At 39.6% G+C, this 24,822-nt stretch overlaps 1 protein-coding gene across 2 annotated transcripts in view; it reads right to left on the reverse strand.

Annotated features, from left to right (window-relative positions):
* Window positions 1–24,583, reverse strand: part of LOC139751783 (uncharacterized) — a 242,605-nt gene extending 218,022 nt beyond the window's left edge. For both annotated transcript variants that reach the window (XM_071667321.1, XM_071667320.1), the window contains exons 1-2: window positions 22,849–24,583; window positions 15,399–15,644 (exon numbers count right to left, since the gene is read on the reverse strand). In XM_071667321.1, the coding sequence (XP_071523422.1) occupies window positions 23,540–24,484 (945 nt within the window). In that variant the 5' untranslated portion in view covers window positions 24,485–24,583 and the 3' untranslated portion in view covers window positions 15,399–15,644; window positions 22,849–23,539. The remainder of the gene's footprint in view (window positions 1–15,398; window positions 15,645–22,848) is intronic.
* Window positions 24,584–24,822: the final 239 nt, after the last annotated feature.

Raw genomic sequence — 24,822 nt, forward strand, 5'->3', positions numbered from 1 at the left:
TCGGTCTTATGTCTGATGTGAACAGGTTTTCAAAACTGTCTTATCCCTGAACTTGAATGGAATTCTAGTACTTACCAGCAGACAGTTTGTGTCCTTAACTACTCCCCTTAGGTGGGACACTTGCGACAGGTCAGGGACAATGTCAACTAGCTTACTGTAGCTTATTTTCTGTTCGATGATAACCACAGCGAGGCCTTCCTTCGATACGATCCATTCTCACTGGTTTATATTTACTCGAGTTTTTAAACTTCATCAATCAGATATCAGACAAACTTTGGAGTCTGTCATGTTCTTTTTGTAAGTTGATGCAATCATCCGTGCTTTTCATTTCACGAATGTCCTTTGTATCTGGTGCAAACATATTCAAATAAGAGTCTATATCCTCTGGCAAGTCATTACCATGGGTCAAGAAGAGTAATGGTTCCAAAACCAAACCCTGCGGCACTCGGCTGGTGACCTCAACCCATTATGAGAGAGCTCCTCTGTCATGCGTTCTTTGTTCACTTTCACTAAGATAATCTTCTGTCCACTGAATGAGTTTCCCCATACTCCTGCCTGGTGATCCAGTCTCGTAATCAGCCTCCCATGTGACACCGTGTCAAACGTTCTGGCAGTCAAGATACAAACATCCACTCAGCCTTACCTTTTGTACATTGTTCATCACATGAGTCATTTTTCCTCTTTAGAAAGTCATTCATTTGCTTTGTGATTATCTTTTCTAAACCTTACAAACCAAACTTCCCATTTGAGACCAGCTTGTAGTTCATTGCCTCTTTCGGGTTTCGTTAATTATAGACAGGAATAATGTCCTTTTCCACTCTTTTGGTATTTTGTCTCTATACAGCGACATCTTGAACAGCTTTTCCAGAGATTCATCTGGAATATATGAACACATCTTCAGCATTGTGGTAAGACTTCATCAGGTCCATGAATCTCATACGGGTACATCTTCAGCACTGTGGTAAGACTTCATCAGGTCCATGAAGCTCATACGGGTACATCTTCAGCACTGTGGTAAGACTTCATCAGGTCCATGAAGCTCATACGGGTACATCTTCAGCACTGTGGTAAGACTTCATCAGGTCCATGAAGCTCATACGGGTGAACACCTAGAATTCTGTTAATCTTTTCTAGATACCTGGTGTTGTTGCCACAATGTTTTCTAATGGGGAAAATCTTTTGAATTTGTTACTCAGTTCCGTGAGTATCCTTACATTGTCTTCTTCCTTCTGAATTTCTTAGTCTAATTAGTTGTTATCTGACAATCTAATGAGTTTTTGGAAAAGTTGTAGATTTTATCGATCCTTCCAAAATATTCATTTAAAAGATTCTTAATTCCTTGTTTTTATCCTGATATACTCGTTCTTTGCTCTCTTGCACCTTGCAAATGCTGGCTGGCTGGAGTGCAGTCTGTACCTTCGTCACGACAATTCTAAACTCTTTTGCTTTTTATCATCTTTTACCAAACCATTCCTTCCTATGTATGTGACTTATGTGTGTGAGTGTGTGTGTGTGTGTGTGTGTGTGTGTGTGTGTGTGTGTGTGTGTGTGTGTGTGTGTGTATTAACTTACGTGTAATAGGAATGATAATAATAATGACAATACTACTGACGATGATAATGAAAATGATCCATTCTTAACGCAAGGGATCCTGTGAAGTGATCAGCGTCTCAAGTGACATTACATATTGTACACTGATGATCTAGATCATCCTGGTGATGGTGTTATGTTACTCTTCCCAGGAGAAGTAAGGATATGCTTAGACAACCCATATCATGGGTATGTGAGAATCTAGAAATACGCACAAAGAAGATAGTCATAGTACACCAGATGAAGCTATCTCTTCACATATCTATTTACAAAGATATTTCTGTATGCCCACAACCTCCCGCTGGCTGTTAGTTTTTGCCCTAGTGATATTCTCATACTCCTTGAGGCATCATATTGCCGCAAACATTCATGAAATGTAGACACAAATAGCATTTATGACTTTGTTGTTACTCTGTAACTACTAACATATGTTGACATGTAGAATACCACAGGAAAGAATCAGTAAGTTATAAGACTTGTCGGTCTGGAGTAATCATGCAAGGAAACTCAGACATGAATGTGTATTACGGTATAATGTTGGGGAGGAGGATGATGGCTGTAGTAAAGATGGGTGGCTCTCCCAGATCAGACACAGTAAGAGAGCGCACTATAACCAGACCATTAAAATGATAACGTAAGAAGAAGACATCATTACTAGATATAAAGTGGCCTAATGTCTTTCCGATGGGTCAAGTTTTACGAAACTGGAGCGAAGTTGAGATGATATAAGTGTCTGCTGAGGTAATGGTTAATGGATGATGTCTCAGGCGATCAAGTGTATACAGTCATTTTAGGCAGAGATATTCTTCCTTTTATAGTAGTATCACATACAACATACCCTTGATCTTATCATATATTCTAGTTCAGCCTACTGAAAGCATGTAGTTCCCTGAACTCCACATCGCTCAAATTGTACCTTGCACACCTCTCACCCTCTTGCATGTCCTGACCCAGATAACTTAAACCCTTTTTCACTCCTTCCATCTCCTTTTCAGGCTCTTCAGTCATTCTGTTCCCTCGTCTTCTGACAAGTATGTCCTCTTTATCAGTTTCTTTTCATTAGTTTTTTACATATGCCTAAACCGTTTCAGTACACCCCATTCAGCTCCGTCAATCATACACCGTTTACGATGACTACCGCACCTCTCTCTTACATTGTCTTTCCTCACATGATCAACCCTTCTTACGCCACATGTTGTTCCTCAGATCTTCATTTCCAACACACTCACATTTCTCCATTCTTTTGCATTTAGGGCTCAAGACTCGCACCCACACAACAACACTATCGGGACTATAATACCGTCAAACATAATAATCTATATCCTCACACACAATGAATTTTCTTTACACATATTCCATATTGCACCCTGGACCTTTGGCCCCTCACACACCCGATGGATCACTTGAATCACCACATATCCGTCTCATGTATCTAAAACACTCCACTTCTATGTTCTCATCATTCAAACATGCACTCAGACCAGTCTATCTTCCCCTCTGCTAAACCATATAACCTCAATCTTACTAACATAAACTCTCAACATCTTCCTTTCAAACACTAATTCATACGCGAGCTTTTGTAATTTATTACTGGAATCTGCCACCTGAGCCATATCATCTGCAAACAACCGCTGGCTCATCTCCCAGCCACCCCCATACTCAGCATACTATAGATACAGTATGACCCTCGTACTAACCTCCCTCACCACAGCATCCATAAACGGGTTAAACACCCATGTTAACACCACAAACCCTTGGCAAGGATCCGTCTACACTTGGAATCACACATTTTCCTTCCTTCACATATGCCTTGCTCTCCTGATAACAGCCACTGCATCTAGTAAACGTCCTCCTGCGTCATATTATCGTATAACCTTCTATAAGGCATCTAAATCATCCCCACCATACGCGTTTTCCAGATCAATAAATACCACACACAAATTTTACTCTTTGTATACATTTCTCTAAAGCAAATTCTTCAAAACAACCACGAGTTGTACGCATATTCTACCCATTGAAGAAATTGATAACAATCAAGAGAAGAATTATTCATTAACAGGTTATACAACGTGTTTGTGCCTTGTATCATCCACAGTCTGACGTCAGAGAACATAGCAACAAATTGCATCTTTGAGGCTGTATCCGATGTGCCAAGGACACAAGCGGCTATATGCCATTACTGAGCTAAAAGCAAATGGTTTCATCCATCTATTGCTTTGATAGTAAGGGGGAAGCTGCAATGGTTACGGAAGTCCTTAGGGGAGGAAAAATCAGACTCGAAAGCTAAATAGAATGTTTTAAGGATGATGACAAAGTAACTATGTCAAGTGTTGTCTGACAGACGTAGGCTTAACAAGAGAATTTGGCACTTTGTTTATGTCCATTTCTCTCACTCTCTTCTACTGTTTGGAAGGGTGACCGATGCAGAATCTTCTCACTGCACTTCCATACACTTTTGCATGTTAACATCCGTCTCATCTACACAAATCCCACTTTGTTCATCCATGGTCTTCATCTCTCCCTTCATAGATTCACCTCACTCATATTCAGGATGCGTACCATGTCCTGTTTCTTCTCACGCTAATTTCTTTTTCCTTACTCATTTTCTCTCTCATTTCAGAGTAAGAAGTGCAGTAATAACAACACTTGAGGAGTGGCCGATAGTCAGTTCGTAATGAGTTTCATCTTCACCTTACATGTACAGTAAAGGAACCCTACCCATTTTTACTCTCCGTATGAACGTTATTCATTTTTCCGTTCTTTGTCCTATAAGAAAACCTTCATATACAAACAACAAGAGTGACAAGCTTATACATCTACTTTCCATAATGGCTGGCAAAGATTCCCCGGAATCCCGCCCGTCTCTGTCTGCTGTCAACGAGGGCTCAGGCAGCAGCAGTGACGACCCTCCCAACACCTTGGAACATCTAAGTGATTGATCTGATTTGTGCCGCTGTCATCGACTAGTTTATTGTGCTCACCATGAAGAAAAAATGCTCATATTTCAGTAATGTTATCAACATTAACGGTCCTTCTGCTAACCTTTCTTCTGTTGAGCACCATCTGGCTAAAATACTAGTCCTTCTGCCTGATACTCAATTATCTAACATCTGTGTTTTCAATAACCATTTAACATTTCTATCTTTAACCATATACATTACCGATACAAAGGAAGTCTGTGCTTCTTCCAAAACCAACAGGCCATTTGCACGTCTCATGAACCTAGAATGTCTAGAAACTGAAGTTATCTGGCTGAGAATCTGTCTCCCAACTAACACTTCTGTTTTCACCTCCTGCTCTCCTGACTCTTCACACTGTATATCTTTCTTCCATTGTCTATATTTCCTCCACGAGGCAGCGACATTCTCTCATCCTCAAGTGGAAGTTCTCTACTTGGGAGATTTTAGCGCACATCACAGAGAGCAGTTGGAAGGTCCAGATGCAGATATATATATATATATATATATATATATATATATATATATATATATATATATATTTTTTTTTTTTTTTTCATACGATTCGCCATTTCCCGCGTTTGCGAGGTAGCGTTAAGAACAGAGGACTGGGCCTTAGAGGGAAAATCCTCACATGGCCCCCTTCTCTGTTCCTTCTTTTGGAAAATTAAAAAAAAAAAACGAGAGGGGAGGATTTCCAGCCACCCGCTCCCTCCCCTTTTAGTCGCCTTCTACGACACGCAGGGAATACGTGGGAAGTATTCTTTCTCCCCTATCCCCAGGGATAATATATATATATATATATATATATATATATATATATATATATATATATATATATATATATATATATATATATATATATATATATATATATGTATACATATATGTTGTTGTTGTTCATACTATTCGCTATTTCCCGCAATAGCGAGGTAGCGTTAAGAACAGAGGACTGGGCCTTGGAGGGAATATCCTCACCTGGCCCTCTTCTCTGTTCCTTCTTTTGGAAAATTAGAAAAAAAAAAAAAAAAAAAAACGAGAGGGGAGGATTTCCAGCCCCCCGCTCCCTTCCCTTTTAGTCGCCTTCTACGACACGCAGGGAATACGTGGGAAGTATTCTTTCTCTCCTATCCCCAGGGAATATATATATATATATATATATATATATATATATATATATATATATATATATATATATATATATATATATATATTTTTTTTTTTTTTTTTTTATACTTTGTCGCTGTCTCCCGCGTTTGCGAGGTAGCGCAAGGAAACAGACGAAAGAAATGGCCCCCCCCCCCCCATACACATGTATATACATACGTCCACACACGCAAATATACATACCTACACAGCTTTCCATGGTTTACCCCAGACGCTTCACATGCTTTGATTCAATCCACTGACAGCACGTCAACCCCGGTATACCACATCGCTCCAATTCACTCTATTCCTTGCCCTCCTTTCACCCTCCTGCATGTTCAGGCCCCGATCACACAAAATCTTTTTCACTCCATCTTTCCACCTCCAGTTTGGTCTCCCTCTTCTCCTTGCTCCCTCCACCTCCGACACATATATCCTCTTGGTCAATCTTTCCTCACTCATCCTCTCCATATGCCCAAACCACTTCAAAACACCCTCTTCTGCTCTCTCAACCACGCTCTTTTTATTTCCACACATCTCTCTTACCCTTACTTTACTCACTCGATCAAACCACCTCACACCACACATTGTCCTCAAACATCTCATTTCCAGCACATCCATCCTCCTGCGCACAACTCTATCCATAGCCCACGCCTCGCAACCATACAACATTGTTGGAACCACTATTCCTTCAAACATACCCATTTTTGCTTTCCGAGATAATGTTCTCGACTTCCACACATTCTTCAAGGCCCCCAGAATTTTCGCCCCCTCCCCCACCCTATGATCCACTTCCGCTTCCATGGTTCCATCCGCTGCCAGATCCACTCCCAGATATCTAAAACACTTCACTTCCTCCAGTTTTTCTCCATTCAAACTCACCTCCCAATTGACTTGACCCTCAACCCTACTGTACCTAATAACCTTGCTCTTATTCACATTTACTCTAACTTTCTTCTTCCACACACTTTACCAAACTCAGTCACCAGCTTCTGCAGTTTCTCACATGAATCAGCCACCAGCGCTGTATCATCGGCGAACAACAACTGACTCACTTCCCAAGCTCTCTCATCCCCAACAGACTTCATACTTGCCCCTCTTTCCAAAACTCTTGCATTTACCTCCCTAACAACCCCATCCATAAACAAATTAAACAACCATGGAGACATCACACACCCCTGCCGCAAACCTACATTCACTGAGAACCAATCACTTTCCTCTCTTCCTACACGTACACATGCCTTACATCCTCGATAAAAACTTTTCACTGCTTCTAACAACTTTCCTCCCACACCATATATTCTTAATACCTTCCACAGAGCATCTCTATCAACTCTATCATATGCCTTCTCCAGATCCATAAATGCTACATACAAATCCATTTGCTTTTCTAAGTATTTCTCACATACATTCTTCAAAGCAAACACCTGATCCACACATCCTCTACCACTTCTGAAACCACACTGCTCTTCCCCAATCTGATGCTCTGTACATGCCTTCACCCTCTCAATCAATACCCTCCCATATAATTTACCAGGAATACTCAACAAACTTATACCTCTGTAATTTGAGCACTCACTCTTATCCCCTTTGCCTTTGTACAATGGCACTATGCACGCATTCCGCCAATCCTCAGGCACCTCACCATGAGTCATACATACATTAAATAACCTTACCAACCAGTCAACAATACAGTCACCCCCTTTTTTAATAAATTCCACTGCAATACCATCCAAACCTGCTGCCTTGCCGGCTTTCATCTTCCGCAAAGCTTTCACTACCTCTTCTCTGTTTACCAAATCATTTTCCCTAACCCTCTCACTTTGCACACCACCTCGACCAAAACACCCTATATCTGCCACTCTATCATCAAACACATTCAACAAACCTTCAAAATACTCATTCCATCTCCTTCTCACATCACCACTACTTGTTATCACCTCCCCATTTGCGCCCTTCACTGAAGTTCCCATTTGCTCCCTTGTCTTACGCACTTTATTTACCTCCTTCCAGAACATCTTTTTATTCTCCCTAAAATTTAATGATACTCTCTCACCCCAACTCTCATTTGCCCTTTTTTTCACCTCTTGCACCTTTCTCTTGACCTCCTGTCTCTTTCTTTTATACATCTCCCACTCAATTGCATTTTTTCCCTGCAAAAATCGTCCAAATGCCTCTCTCTTCTCTTTCACTAATACTCTTACTTCTTCATCCCACCACTCACTACCCTTTCTAATCAACCCACCTCCCACTCTTCTCATGCCACAAGCATCTTTTGCGCAATCCATCACTGATTCCCTAAATACATCCCATTCCTCCCCCACTCCCCTTGCTTCCATTGTTCTCACCTTTTTCCATTCTGTACTCAGTCTCTCCTGGTACTTCCTCACACAGGTCTCCTTCTCAAGCTCACTTACTCTCACCACCCTCTTCACCCCAACATTCACTCTTCTTTTCTGAAAACCCATACAAATCTTCACCTTAGCCTCCACAAGATAATGATCAGACATCCCTCCAGTTGCACCTCTCAGCACATTAACATCCAAAAGTCTCTCTTTCGCACGCCTGTCAATCAACACGTAATCCAATAACGCTCTCTGGCCATCTCTCCTACTTACATAAGTATACTTATGTATATCTCGCTTTTTAAACCAGGTATTCCCAATCATCAGTCCTTCTTCAGCACATAAATCTACAAGCTCTTCACCATTTCCATTTACAACACTGAACACCCCATGTATACCAATTATTCCCTCAACTGCCACATTACTCACCTTTGCATTCAAATCACCCATCACTATAACCCGGTCTCGTGCATCAAAACCACTAACACACTCATTCAGCTGCTCCCAAAACACTTGCCTCTCTTGATCTTTCTTCTCATGCCCAGGTGCATATGCACCAATAATCACCCACCTCTCTCCATCAACTTTCAGTTTTACCCATATTAATCGAGAATTTACTTTCTTACACTCTATCACATACTCCCACAACTGTTTCAGGAGTATTGCTACTCCTTCTCTTGCTCTTGTCCTCTCACTAACCCCTGACTTTACTCCCCAGACATTCCCAAACCACTCCCAAACCACAGATATATATATATATATATATATATATATATATATATATATATATATATATATATATATATATATATATATATATATATATATATATATATATATATATATATATATATATATATATATATATATATATATATATATATATATATATATATATATATATATATATATATATATATATATATATATATATATATTTATATTTTTTTTTTTTTTTTTTTTTCTTTGTCGCTGTCTCCCGCGTTTGCGAGGTAGCGCAAGAAAACAGACGAAAGAAATGGCCCAACCCCCCCCCCATACACATGTATATACATACGTCCACACACGCAAATATACATACCTACACAGCTTTCCATGGTTTACCCCAGACGCTTCACATGCCTTGATTCAATCCACTGACAGCACGTCAACCCCGGTATACCACATCGCTCCAATTCACTCTATTCCTTGCCCTCCTTTCACCCTCCTGCATGTTCAGGCCCCGATCACACAAAATCTTTTTCACTCCATCTTTCCACCTCCAATTTGGTCTCCCTCTTCTCCTCGTTCCCTCCACCTCCGACACATATATCCTCTTGGTCAATCTTTCCTCACTCATTCTCTCCATGTGCCCAAACCATTTCAAAACACCCTCTTCTGCTCTCTCAACCACGCTCTTTTTATTTCCACACATCTCTCTTACCCTTACGTTACTTACTCGATCAAACCACCTCACACCACACATTGTCCTCAAACATCTCATTTCCAGCACATCCATCCTCCTGCGCACAACTCTATCCATAGCCCACGCCTCGCAACCATACAACATTGTTGGAACCACTATTCCTTCAAACATACCCATATTTATATATATATATATATATATATATATATATATATATATATATATATATATATATATATATATATATATATATATATATATATATATATATATGTGTGTGTGTGTGTGTGTGTGTGTGTGTGTGTGTGTGTGTGTGCATGTTTGTTTGATTGTTTGTTTTCCACGCATAATAATTTGGACCAGATAATCAACCACTTTACCCATATTCCAGACCGTCACAACCATTCTCACAATACTCCGGACATTGTCATCTTTCTTCTCCAGTCCCTCCTGTTACACCTACACAATTCGTTTATCTGACCACACTCTGGTGTCTCCTCACTACGTTCCTTCCTCCATTAGTTGGCCACTCTACATCACAGTATTTTGAGGTAACTATAAAAAGATCTTCATTTGTGTGACCTTCCATGGAAAGATCACTGCCTTTCTTAGGGCGATGTATCTATATCTCCTGAGCCTATAGCATAAGTTATTGTTGCGTGAATAGAGTCATATATTCCTTCATCCCCTATAATAACCCTTTTCTCCAATTTGTCGTACAACCATCGTAGTTCTGAGGCCATTTGTCCAAGAGACCAAACATATTGCACCAGAGAATCTCTCCTTCCTCCAACACTCATTCGACCTTAATATTCGTCTAAAATCCATGCAAAATATCAAACTATTTCTTTATCCATTGTAAATACAAAAACGTATCTTCTTCCGGATTCTTTTTATATTAAGCTAGAAATATTTCAAACAGTTTATATGGCATTACATTTCCTTCGTTTTTACAATTAGACGACACTTTTAGCTGTATCTCTTACTGAAAGAGGTAATCATTTTGGCTCTATCTGCATCAACTCCAATCCCGATCAGTCTAACATTTCCCTCACCTGTTAAAGTACCTCTAACTGATCCAGTGCAAATTCCCTAAAATCTCTTCCTGTAAAGTCCATAAGTAATGGGCAAGAAAAAGGCATATGGAACCACATGACATCCATCCTTGTGTTGTGAATGAATATACCTACATTCCCGTGAGACATTACCACCGACAGCAGGTGAACTGTTGACAAGAGCAGTCATCAAGGGCTTATTATTCCCTCGGATAAAACTTATCCAGGTCTGCCGTTTTGTTTCTTTTGTTCCATTGTTTCTGATAGTATGTCTTTAACTTTTATGTAAGAATGTTGAAATACACTGTACTTTCTTATCAATGAAATTGGATTTAGGACATAAGCTGTGTCTTTGATTGTAAATACAAATGCAGTGAGAAAGATATGATTCTTGCCATGGCTTCGTTCTCTGGAATTAAGTCACCACTTTCCGTTATTAATTAACCAAATGATTAAGCAGTGATTCTTGCTTCTAACATAACTATGAAAAGCATTAATCAATTAGCCCTTCATATTGATGTATAGTCTGTCGTATAACTATCTTAATTTACGCAAATTCATACAGTATAGTCTTTCACGTTTTGTAGGTCTGAGTTTTTATGTGTTACTTTCTTCTACAAAAGGCAACTCTTCGTTTCATCCTTTCACCACATTAGTTTCGTTTTGCAAAACAAGGTCTACTATGCACTGGCACATTTATACCCTCGATTACTTTGAAAGTTTTATTGAAACATTTCCTAGCTACGTTCATGTCATTTTAAGCAACCATATCAATTAGGATTTGACAGTCAAAAGTAATGCGAAAATCACTAAGATATGAAAGTCTAAAATCTGGTATATTTTTATACGACTCATGTTGACTAGCATTCCATGCAGTGTTGAAAGTGATTTAAAATGTAATTTCACGGTGATCAGTATTTCGAAACTGATGTAACCTTCCCAGTAAAAGTATATTCTCTAACTGAATGACCCATGTATACTGTACCTTCACCTTCCTTTTATTATCGTCACTGTTAACTTGACCAGTGCCAGTACATCTTATGACTGCATATCCCATATATAATTCCCTCGACCACATAAATTCAAGGCCACTTACCTAGTTCAAATATGTCATCTGAACTGAAAAGCACTATAATGGGGAGAAGTAAGGATGTGAGGAACATAGGAGAGTGATGCGAACTGTTAAATAGATGGCCACTTATAGTACAGTTAAATTGTTCATGCAGATTGGTCCGGTAGTATGTTTTGTATAAGTGATAACGAATGTTAAGTAACGTAATATTTGGTCGTATTGGTAAGACCAATTGTTAAAGTCGTTCAGCAGATGTCATTCATCACGTAATGATCATGTTACACCGGACACTTTATTAGCTAGTGTCCATTGTGGAAGTCCATGCAAGATTCTGTGTACCGTATATTAGATATAAACACAGCAACTGTGTCAAACATGAACAAGCAAAATTCATTGGAAAATAGTAATGTCTTGTGACCTCTAGACACTCATCCTCTCCCTCTGCTACACCTCCCAGTCTCCCTAACGTCCCCAACCATGTTTTCACCCAACCTTCTCTGGCCGGGGGTGATATCGCTGCCTTTACACGTCTGTCATTACCTCTGATCAGATAATAAAAATCATTGTTGCTTTCCCTTATAATACTTGCACTAACCATTTGCACCTGCAACACTTAATAGCTCACGTCACTCTACTGTGTTCCATGTCCCCTTGCTCCTACCCCTTTACAACGTTACCAGCTAAGTTGACATATACATACTCGGTATGTGTATGTCGAAGTGTATGACCTTTGACCTTTTATATTGCTATCATTGCTAACGACTGTACACCAATTGTGCCCTATTTCAAATACACACTTATTCTCTGTATAGATGTATTCTTATGTATATAATGTAAGTCTAAAATGTTTCATCACTTACCCATGTATGCCTATCAATGTTAAGATGATATTCTGTATGACTTAATTATACCTGCTTTGTGTTACACAAACATTGTTACCTGTGTTACTATCAGTATACTGTATGTCGTGTTACACCTGCTTTGTGTTACACAAACGTTGTTACCTATGTTACTATCAGTATACTGTATGCCGTGTTATACCTGCTTTGTGTTACACAAACGTTGTTACCTATGTTACTATCAGTATACTGTATGTCGTGTTATACCTGCTTTGTGTTACACAAACGTTGTTATCTATGTTACTATCAGTATACTGTATGTCGTGTTATACCTGCTTTGTATTACACAAACGTTGTTACCTATGTTACTATCAGTATACTGTATGTCGTGTTATACCTGCTTTGTGTTACACAAACGTTGTTATCTATGTTACTATCAGTATACTGTATGTCGTGTTATACCTGCTTTGTATTACACAAACGTTGTTATCTATGTTACTATCAGTATACTGTATGATTTATGTTATACCTGCTTTGTATTACACAAACGTTGTTATCTATGTTACTATCAGTATACTGTATGATTTATGTTATACCTGTTTTGCGTTAAACAAATGTTCTTACTTATGTTACCATCAGTATACTGTATGATTTATGTTACTATCAGTATACTGTATGTCGTGTTATACCTGCTTTGTGTTATACAAACGTTGTTATCTATGTTACTATCAGTATACTGTATGTCGTGTTATACCTGCTTTGTGTTACACAAACGTTGTTACCTATGTTACTATCAGTATACTGTATGTCGTGTTATACCTGCTTTGTGTTACAAAAACGTTGTTATCTATGTTACTATCAGTATACTGTATGTCGTGTTACACCTGCTTTGTGTTACATAAACGTTGTTATCTATGTTACTATCAATATCGCTTAGTATACTGTAATTAATGTATCCTAGACCCACCTCTGAAGGGAGTGTACCCTTGGGGTGCCTGAGCCCGCTCGCCTTCCCCCGTCACTCTCCTATGTTGATGTATTTTACCCACTGTGCGCTCTATACTGGCCTCCACCTACACCTAGATATGTATGTACACTTCACCCATACAATCACTGAGATGCCTTTTTCTATGGATATCCAGACAATAATCTTTCTTCTAATAAAAGAAATAACATTTATTGAATTGTAACAAACTTACCTCAATCTTCAACATTATCAACGTTACGAGCAGGTTTCTCAACTAATTGGATTATGGAATTATCAAGCAAATCTACGTGGATCCGCACCCGAAGCTGGTGGAAAGAGACATTCGCCCCAACCTTGCACTTACGTCTTTTACGACAGAATCTTGTTCATCACAAATTTCTGCAAACTGATCATAAAATCTGTCGCCTTTCTCTGGTGTTTGTCCTACTGTTATTTTCTTACGAAGCTCATCTTTAATCTATGTAAAATGAAATCGACATTTCCATCGGGTCCATTTTATTCATCACAAGATTAAGATGATCTTTAACAAAGGCCAAACATTACCGCCTACATTATTTACCATGTTTTTATTAAAAATTATACCCTGGAATTGCGTATTAGGCAAAGAAGTCTATCTATTTTATATCAAACCAAGATTCAGAAATAGGAATCACATAATATCTTCTACAGATGCTTTCTCAGACTCTGACATTTAGTTACGTAGCCTCCGAACATTAACAATATCTAAAATACTTTATGTCATGAACCAATGACAGTAAAACAATGCACAGTTCAATATTAGTATTAGGTTCAGCGACAAGTGTAACACTGCAAACTGTTGCCACTCGTTACCACCACACATAAGTATTAAGGTTTTCTACATAGTCTAATGGCAATAAACAGACAACTTACCTACAGTGAGCTTATTTTAGGGAAAAGTCACTTTCCTTCAGGAGTTTCGTCACATTTGCTTGCAGCCAGTAACCTGAGCTCTCCTGGCTTAATGTTGAGGCTCTACATGTACTGTACTGTACGTCTCTACTTACCACCATGTATAGTTAATTTTCAATGAAAATAACATGTGTCCTGCTGTTGCTTTCATATGGAGATGCAAGTGAAATGACATACACTACTGATCAGGCAAGTAAAAAAAAATAGAAGAAAAGATTGATTAAACGGTAATTTATTTCTTTGATAACATATCACTAATACAATAAACACACCGTAAATCAACACTTTTTTGAAAAAATCATTGATATTTCTATAGTGAGAATCTTTACAAATCAAGTAATCTCTTGCACGGTTTACTGAGGCCATAATGTTTAGATATGATCAAAAGGTTGTGGACATAAAGTTACATAAGTCGCAGACACCCACCAGAGATGATCATATGTGAGCAAGAGGGTGACACCTGTGTTACTATAAACCAAACCTGGGAGTGAGGCAGTATGCCTCCCACACACTAGACCAGGCACTGGGCTGCTGTATTCTACATTCATCATGGATGGTACAAGATAATGAATTTCCCATAAGCCAAGCATAATGTCCTCAAACATCAAGACTGGCAACGTGTCTCTGTAAACCAGACCTGCAGAGAAGCTTGGCGATTGTGTCACTACACAGCAGGCTTAGCACTGTGGTACTGTGTCACTAGACACTGCACCTGGCACAAGGGTCCTGTGGCACAACATATACACTAAATCTGTGGTAGTGTCTCACCACACACCACACCTGTCACGAGGGTCCTGTACCACCATACCACACCTACACTAACACTGGGGTACTGATGTCACCAGACACCTCACCGTAGCGAAGGAAGGTCTTGTAGGTCGGCAGTGAGGGTGAGTAGTGTACGTAGGTGGTGAAGGAAGGTAGTGTTGGCACTTGAGCGCTGTGCCACCACACCTACACCGACACTGGGGTAATGTGTTACCAGACACCCACAAGGCACTAGGACGGTGTAACACCACACGTCTCACCACACACCACATCTGACACTAAGACATTTTATCTCACACTCACCAGTATTGCACTGGCACTGAGGTACTCTGTTCCTCACATACCAGACCTGGCAGGTAGTACTATGTCCCACACACCGTAAGCTTGTACCGGGATGAGGATACTGTGATAAGAGTTCCGTATCTCTGCTTGGGCATGGCGTTCCTTCACACATCACATCTCACACATAGGTATTGTGTCCCTCACACACCAGACGTAGCACTGTTCCTGCACACCACACCTGGAGCTGGGATCCTGTTTTCCCACATCCTGAAAAATAATGAACATAACTCTCAGCACTGGTAGGCTTCCTGTAGATCTTAAAGGATAACTAATCAAAATACCTAATTATCACCTCATTAAGGAAGGCTGATTTGCCTTTGTGTTTCCATTTAGTCTTAAACTTGATGGTGGGATGAATCGTAATTCATTAAAGAAAACATCACGACCTTGGTAAGATGGCCATAAGAACCACACATCGTTAACGTATCTTAACCATATTTTTGGACTGTTACTAACTGAAGTTTGGATCTCAGTCTCATAGTATTCCATGAATAAGTTACTGAGAATGGGAGTGAGGGAATTTATCATGGCTAAACCGAATTTCTTTCAATAAGAATCAGCCTCAGCATCTTGGAAAACGTTATTGTCAACAAAGTTTTATTAAGTCAATGAAAGTTTTTAAGGGTAGGAGCATCTCAGCTACGTTAAAGGAAAAAGAATCTCGCCATATAATGTAAATAATAGATTAGATTTTGCTAAGAGGACTAGGATCATTTATTTGCCTGATCATGAACTTCTTAGATTTAATATTAATTTCTCTTTACCAAAGTCTATATTGATGAAACCATTGCTTACTTAACCCTAAAACACTATTGTCAATAATGAGGAATGGTTTTACTTTCCTCGGGTCCAACAGACACAGAGGAGAAAAAGATCTCATTACGATTTACTAAACAAATTACATAGACTTAAGCTTTAATTTACCTTATTGAAATATACGAGTAAAGAGAACAAATATAGGAGTAGTTATTGTGTATAATGCAAAAAATAAAAGATTCGAGAAATGAAAAGAGAGAGGTAGAGAGAATTTGTACGTGTGTGTGTGTGTGTGTGTGTGTGTGTGTGTGTGTGTGTGTGTGTGTGTGTGTATTTTCAGGTCTGCCATTACATGTTCCTTTGGTCAACAATTCCACGTACTTCATGTGGAGTGAGCGAGGATCTTAAGCCGCGGCAACAATGTATTAAAGTGTGTAATAAGGCTAATAGTATGTTTGGGTTCATTAATGGGGCTGTTAGCAATGAAACTCCTAGAGTATTATTACAACATTATCTTGAATTGGTGAGACTCACATTTGAATCATGCGGTTTAGTTTTGGGCTCCATACTATGCAGTTAATAATGATTATCAGAGAGAGAGAGAGAGAGAGAGAGAGAGAGAGAGAGAGAGAGAGAGAGAGAGAGAGAGAGAGAGAGAGAGAGAGAGAGAGAGAGAGAGAGAGAGAGAGAGAGAGAGAGAGAGAGAGAGAGAGAGAGAGAGAGCACAAATGGGAATAACATAAAAGATTCCTGGAATTAGAAACCTCACTTATGAAGAAAGGTAAAAAAGGCTGAATTTGCAGTCATTTAAGAGGAGAAGGTCTAGAGGGGATGTGAATGAAGTTTTTGAATAGGTGAAGACCATACATAGAGGTAACATGAATAAAGTTCTTAGAATGACGCCACTGGGTAGGACCAAAAATAATGGATTTAGATAGATTGCGGATGTGGGTAGATATTGGTTCGGGAATAGGGTAGTAGATTTATGGAACAAGCTGTCAAGTACAGTAGTTGAAGTTAGTTCTTTAGTTAGCTTTAAACGAAGGTTGGATGTGTTTATGGGTACAGGCAGTTGGTTTGTGGACAGACTCAGGACCTGCCTAGCTCGGGCCAATACGCCTCTTGCAGTGTCCTTACTTCTCATGTTCTTATGGTATGTAGTTTTGTAATATACTCTATAATACAGTTGGACTATGTATCCCTGATAATACCTTTGTACTTTTCTAGACAGTGTTCTCGTATAGGCGTTACTATTAAAAATCAATCCCAGAGATAGAACAAATATACTTTTAAACCGGTACAAACATTAAAAAATGACGATTTTTTTTCATCCAAACATTCTTATATATATATTTTTTTTTCTTTGTCGCTGTCTCCCGCGTTTGCGAGGTAGCGCGAGGAAACAGACGAAAGAAATAGCCCAACCCACCCCCATACACATGTATATACATACGTCCACACACGCAAATATACATACCTACACAGCTTTCCATGAGTTACCCCAGACGCTTCACATGCCCTGATTCAATCCACTGACAGCACGTCAACCCCGGTATACCATATCGATCCAATTCACTCTATTCCTTGCCCTCCTTTCACCCTCCTGCATGTTCAGGCCCCGATCACACAAAATCTTTTTCACTCTATCTTTCCACCTCCAATTTGGTCTCCCACTTCTCCTCGTTCCCTCCACCTCCGACACATATATCCTCTTGGTCAATCTTTCCTCACACATTCTCTCCATGTGCCCAAACCATTTCAAAACACCCTCTTCTGCTCTCTCAACCACGCTCTTTTTATTTCCACACATCTCTCTTACCCTTACGTTACTTACTCGATCAAACCACCTCACACCACACATTGTCCTCAAACATCTCATTTCCAGCACATCCATATTCCTCCGCACAACTCTATCCATAGCCCACGCCTCGCAACCATACAACATTGTTGGAACCACTATTCCTTCAAACATACCCATTTTTGCTTTCCGAGATAATGTTCTCGACTTCCACACATTCTTCAAGGCTCCCAGGATTTTCGCCCCCACCCCCACCCTATGATCCACTTCCGCTTCCATGGTTCCATCCGCTGCCAGATCCACTCCCAGATATCTAAAACACTTTACTTCCTAAAGTTTTTCTCCATTCAAACTTACCTCCCAATTGACTTGACCCTCAACCCTACTGTACCTAATTACCTTGCTCTTATTTACATTTACTCTTAACTTTCTTCTTTCACACACTTTACCAAACTCAGTCACCAGCTTCTGCAGTTTCTCACATGAATCAGCCACCAGCGCTGTATCATCAGCGAACAACAACTGACTCACTTCCCAAGCTCTCTCATCCACAACAGACTTCATACTTGCCCCTTTTTCCAAAACTCTTTCATTCACCTCCCTAACAACCCCATCCATAACCAAATTAAACAACCATGGAGACATCACACACCCCTGCCGCAAACCTACATTCACTGAGAACCAATCACTTTCCTCTCTTCCTACACGTACACATGCCTTACATCCTCGATAAAAACGTTTCACTGCTTCTAACAACTTGCCTCCCACACCATATATTCTTAATACCTTCCACAGAGCATCTCTATCAACTCTATCATATGCCTTCTCCAGATCCATAAATGCTACATACAAATCCATTTGCTTTTCTAAGTATTTCTCACATACATTCTTCAAAGCAAACACCTGATCCACACATCCTCTACCACTTCTGAAACCACACTGCTCTTCCCCAATCTGATGCTCTGTACATGCCTTCACCCTCTCAATCAATACCCTCCCAAATAATTTACCAGGAATACTCAACAAACTTATACCTCTGTAATTTGAGCACTCACTCTTATCCCCTTTGCCTTTGTACAATGGCATTATGCACGCATTCCGCCAATCCTCAGGCACCTCACTATGAGTCATACATACATTAAATAACCTTACCAACCAGTCAATAATACAGTCACCCCCTTTTTTAATAAATTCCACTGCAATACCATCCAAACATGCTGCCTTGCCGGCTTTCATCTTCCGCAAAGCTTTTACTACCTCTTCTCTGTTTACCAAATCATTTTCCCTAACCCTCTCACTTTGCACACCACCTTGACCAAAACACCCTATATCTGCCACTCTATCATCAAACACATTCAACAAACCATCAAAATACTCACTCATCTCCTTCTCACATCACCACTACTTGTTATCACCTCCCTATATATATATATATATATATATATATATATATATATATATATATATATATATATATATATATATATATATTTCTTTCTTTCATTCTTACTATTCGCCATTTCCCGCGTTAGCGAGGTAGCGTTAAGAACTGAGGACTAGGCCTTTGAAGGAATATCCTTACCTGGCCCCTTTCTCTGTTCCTACTTTTAGAATACACACACACACACATATATATATATATATATATATATATATATATATATATATATATATATATATATATGGAAGGGAGCGGGGGGCTGGAAATCCTCCCCTCTCGTTTTTTTTTATATTCTCAAAAGAAGGATCATAGGGGGGGTGGGGCACGTGAGGATGTTCCCTCGGAGGCTCAGTCCTCTGTTGTTAGCGCTACCTCGCTAACGCGGGAAATGGCGAATAGTATGAAAGAAATATATATATATATATATATATATATATATATATATATATATATATATATATATATATATATATATATTATCCCTGGGGATAGGGGATTAAGAATACTTCCCACGTATACCCTGCGTGTCGTAGAAGGCGACTAAAAGGGGAGGGAGCGGGAGGCTGGAAATCCTCCCCTCTCGTTTTTTTTTTTTTTAACTTTCCAAAAGAAGGAACAGTGGGGGGTGGGGGCCAGGTGAGGATATTCCACAAAGGCCCAGTCCTCTGTTCTTAAAGCTACCTCGCTAACGCGGGAAATGGCGAATAGTTTGAAAGATATATATATATATATATATATATATATATATATATATATATATATATATATATATATATATATATATATATATATATATATATATATATATATATTATATATGTATATATATATATTTATATATATATATATTATCCCTGGGGATAGGGGAGAAAGAATACTTCCCACGTATTCCCTGCGTGTCGTAGAAGGCGACTAAAAGGGAAGGGAGCGGGGGGCTGGAAATCCTCCCCTCTCATTTTTTTTTTTTTTTTTTAATTTTCCAAAAGAAGGAACAGAGAAGGGGGTCAGGTGAGGATATTTCCTCAAAGGCCCAGTCCTCTGTTCTTAACGCTACCTCGCTAATGCGGGAAATGGCTAATAGTAAAAAAAAAAAAAAAAAAAAAAAAAAAAATATATATATATATATATATATATATATATATATATATATATATATATATATATGAATATATATATACATATATATATATATATATATATATATATATATATATATATATATATATATATATATATATATATATATATATATATATATATATATATATATATAGGAGGTCAAGAGAAAGGTGCAAGAGGTGAAAAAAAGGGCAAATGAGAGTTGGGGTGAGAGACTATCAGTAAATTTTAGGGAGAATAAAAAGATGTTCTGGAAGGAGGTAAATAGGGTGCGTAAGACAAGGGAGCAAATGGGAACTTCAGTGAAGGGCGTAAATGGGGAGGTGATAACAAGTAGTGGTGATGTGAGAAGGAGATGGAATGAGTATTTTGAAGGTTTGTTGAATGTGTCTGATGACAGAGTGGCAGATATAGGGTGTTTTGGTCGAGGTGGTGTGCAAAGTGAGAGGGTTAGGGAAAATGATTTGGTAAACAGAGAAGAGGTAGTAAAAGCTTTGCGGAAGATGAAAGCCGGCAAGGCAGCAGGTTTGGATGGTATTGCAGTGGAATTTATTAAAAAAGGGGGTGACTGTATTGTTGACTGGTTGGTAAGGTTATTTAATGTATGTATGACTCATGGTGAGGTGCCTGAGGATTGGCGGAATGCGTGCATAGTGCCATTGTACAAAGGCAAAGGGGATAAGAGTGAGTGCTCAAATTACAGAGGTATAAGTTTGTTGAGTATTCCTGGTAAATTATATGGGAGGGTATTGATTGAGAGGGTGAAGGCATGTACAGAGCATCAGATTGGGGAAGAGCAGTGCGGTTTCAGAAGTGGTAGAGGATGTGTGGATCAGGTGTTTGCTTTGAAGAATGTATGTGAGAAATACTTAGAAAAGCAAATGGATTTGTATGTAGCATTTATGGATCTGGAGAAGGCATATGATAGAGTTGATAGAGATGCTCTGTGGAAGGTATTAAGAATATATGGTGTGGGAGGCAAGTTGTTAGAAGCAGTGAAAAGTTTTTATCGAGGATGTAAGGCATGTGTACGTGTAGGAAGAGAGGAAAGTGATTGGTTCTCAGTGAATGTAGGTTTGCGGCAGGGGTGTGTGATGTCTCCATGGTTGTTTAATTTGTTTATGGATGGGGTTGTTAGGGAGGTGAATGCAAGAGTCCTGGAAAGAGGGGCAAGTATGAAGTCTGTTGGGGATGAGAGAGCCTGGGAAGTGAGTCAGTTGTTGTTCGCTGATGATACAGCGCTGGTGGCTGATTCATGTGAGAAACTGCAGAAGCTGGTGACTGAGTTTGGTAAAGTGTGTGGAAGAAGAAAGTTAAGAGTAAATGTGAATAAGAGCAAGGTTATTAGGTACAGTAGGGTTGAGGGTCAAGTCAATTGGGAGGTGAGTTTGAATGGAGAAAAACTGGAGGAAGTGAAGTGTTTTAGATATCTGGGAGTGGATCTGTCAGCGGATGGAACCATGGAAGCGGAAGTGGATCATAGGGTGGGGGAGGGGGCGAAAATTCTGGGAGCCTTGAAAAATGTGTGGAAGTCGAGAACATTATCTCGGAAAGCAAAAATGGGTATGTTTGAAGGAATAGTGGTTCCAACAATGTTGTATGGTTGCGAGGCGTGGGCTATGGATAGAGTTGTGCGCAGGAGGATGGATGTGCTGGAAATGAGATGTTTGAGGACAATGTGTGGTGTGAGGTGGTTTGATCGAGTAAGTAACGTAAGGGTAAGAGAGATGTGTGGAAATAAAAAGAGCGTGGTTGAGAGAGCAGAAGAGGGTGTTTTGAAATGGTTTGGGCACATGGAGAGAATGAGTGAGGAAAGATTGACCAAGAGGATATATGTGTCGGAGGTGGAGGGAACGAGGAGAAGAGGGAGACCAAATTGGAGGTGGAAAGATGGAGTGAAAAAGATTTTGTGTGATCGGGGCCTGAACATGCAGGAGGGTGAAAGGAGGGCAAGGAATAGAGTGAATTGGAGCGATGTGGTATACAGGGGTTGACGTGCTGTCAGTGGAGTGAATCAAGGCATGTGAGGCGTCTGGGGTGGACCATGGAAAGCTGTGTAGGTATGTATACACGTGTGTGGACATGTGTATGTACATGTGTATGGGGGGGGGGGGGGGGGGGGGGGTGGGCCATTTCTTTCGTCTGTTTCCTTGCGCTACCTCGCAGACGCGGGAGACAGCGACAAAGTATAAAAAAAAAAAAAAAAAAAAAAAAATATATATATATTATTTTACAGAAATACCAGTATAATACCAGAGATGAAACAATATCATTTGTTTATCAGTGTGGGTTCTCACCTGTTTGGCGCCTGACCTCCCTGGCGGGTCCTCTGTGATCTTGGGAAAGATGGGTGTGACGTCATGGGTCGCTCCATGGCACGCGGGTCGTGGCCAATTCTTCTCACCACATGAGATCTGGGATGCGTTCAACTACCTTGCGTTTTACTATACTGCTTTTTCGGGAGAAACATTTAGGACATTCTGAACATAAGCATGGTTTCTACCCTGTGTGAACTCTCCGATGTCTTCCTTAATCACCTCTTCAAGAAAATTGTTTTTGACATTCTGAACACCGGTATGGCTCCTAGCCTTGTGAACTCTCAGGTGTCTGACTAAAGCACTTTTACCAGGGAGAGTTTCTTGACATTCTGAACACTATTATGGTTCCTCGCTTGTGTAACCTCTCGATGTGTCACTGAAGTACTTATAGCAGAAAAGGTTTTTTGATATTCTTTTTACTTGTTTGGCTTCTCGGCTATGTGAACTCTCAGACGTTTTACTAAATTACCTCTGTTATAGAATTGTTTTTGACATTCTGAACAATTGGTATGGCTTCTAGCCTGTGTGAACTCTCAGGTGTGTCACTAGACTACTTTTCCGAGAAAATGTTTTTTGACATTCTGAACATTGGTATGGCATCTAGCCTGTGTGAACTCTCAGGTGTGTCACTAATTTTCTTTTCTGGGAAAAAGTTTTTTGACACTGAACATTAGTATGGCTTCTCGGCTGTGTGAACTCTCAGGTGTCTCACTAAACTACTTTTAACAGAAAAACTTTTTTCACATTCTGAACATTGGTATGGCTTCTCGCCTGTGTGAACTCTCAGGTGTGTCACTAAATTACCTTTTTCAGAGAATTGTTTTAGACATTCTAAACATTGGTATGGCATCTCGCCCGTGTGATCTCTCAGGTGTCTCACTAATTTTGTTTTCTGAGAAAACGTTTTTTGACATTCTGAACATTGGTATGGCTTCTCGCCCGTGTGAACTCTCAGGTGTTTCACTAAATCACTTTTAATAGAGAAACTTTTTTGACATTCTGAACATTGGTACGGCTTCTCGCCTGTGTGAACTCTCAGGTGTGTCACTAAATTACATTTTTCAGAGAATTGTTTTAGACATTCTAAACTTTGGTATGGCTTCTCGCCCGTGTGAACTCTCAGGTGTCTCACTAATTCACTTTTCTGAGAAAAAGTTTTTTGACATTCTGAACATTGGTATGGCTTCTCGCCCGTGTGAACTCTCAGGTGTCTCACTAACTTACTTTTAGAAGAAAAACGTTTTTGACATTCTGAACATTGGTATGGGTTCTCAGAAGTATGGATGCTCAAGTGTGTCTTGAAATCACATTTTTTAGAAAAATACTTTTGACACTCTGAACACTGATATTGCTTTTGTCCAATGTGAACTTTCATCTGCAACACTAAGTTGTTCTTACGGGAGAAGGTACTCTGGTATTCTTTACACTGATATGTCTTCTCAAAAGTATGTAATTTCATGTGCCTATGAAGATAGACATGTTTCGTAAAGCTTTTCTGACACTCAGGACATTTGAAGGGTTTTTCTTCTGTGTTTATGACCTTCTGTCTCCTGTTGTCAAAACTGTTTGAGGAGGTTTCGCTGCACGGAGAATATGGCCCTGGTTGTCCCTGCATGCTGCAGTCTTCTCTATCACCATAACACGTTTATAACATAGTGTAGCTCACCCTGTCAGTCCACAACTGCCGTCCGTGACACCATGAGATGCTTTGCGAGTGAACACCAGAGAGAGACTGACCTTGGCTAGAGTGTGGGATATAAAGCCAACTCACTCTCCACCCTACGTTGCCTCCAGTCAATTTCTCTCGTGCTTTTTTCTATCATTTTTACCATCCATCATCGACACCTCTCGACCGTTAGGCTTGAACAATTTCTACCCCAGCTTCCCCACCCCATTCAGGAAAATTACTTCCTGAGGAGCGGAGGCTTGGTGTGGACCTGTTCTCACCTAACG

Source organism: Panulirus ornatus, chromosome 12 (assembly GCF_036320965.1).
Source record: "Panulirus ornatus isolate Po-2019 chromosome 12, ASM3632096v1, whole genome shotgun sequence".
Taxonomy (NCBI): Eukaryota; Metazoa; Arthropoda; class Malacostraca; order Decapoda; family Palinuridae; genus Panulirus; species Panulirus ornatus.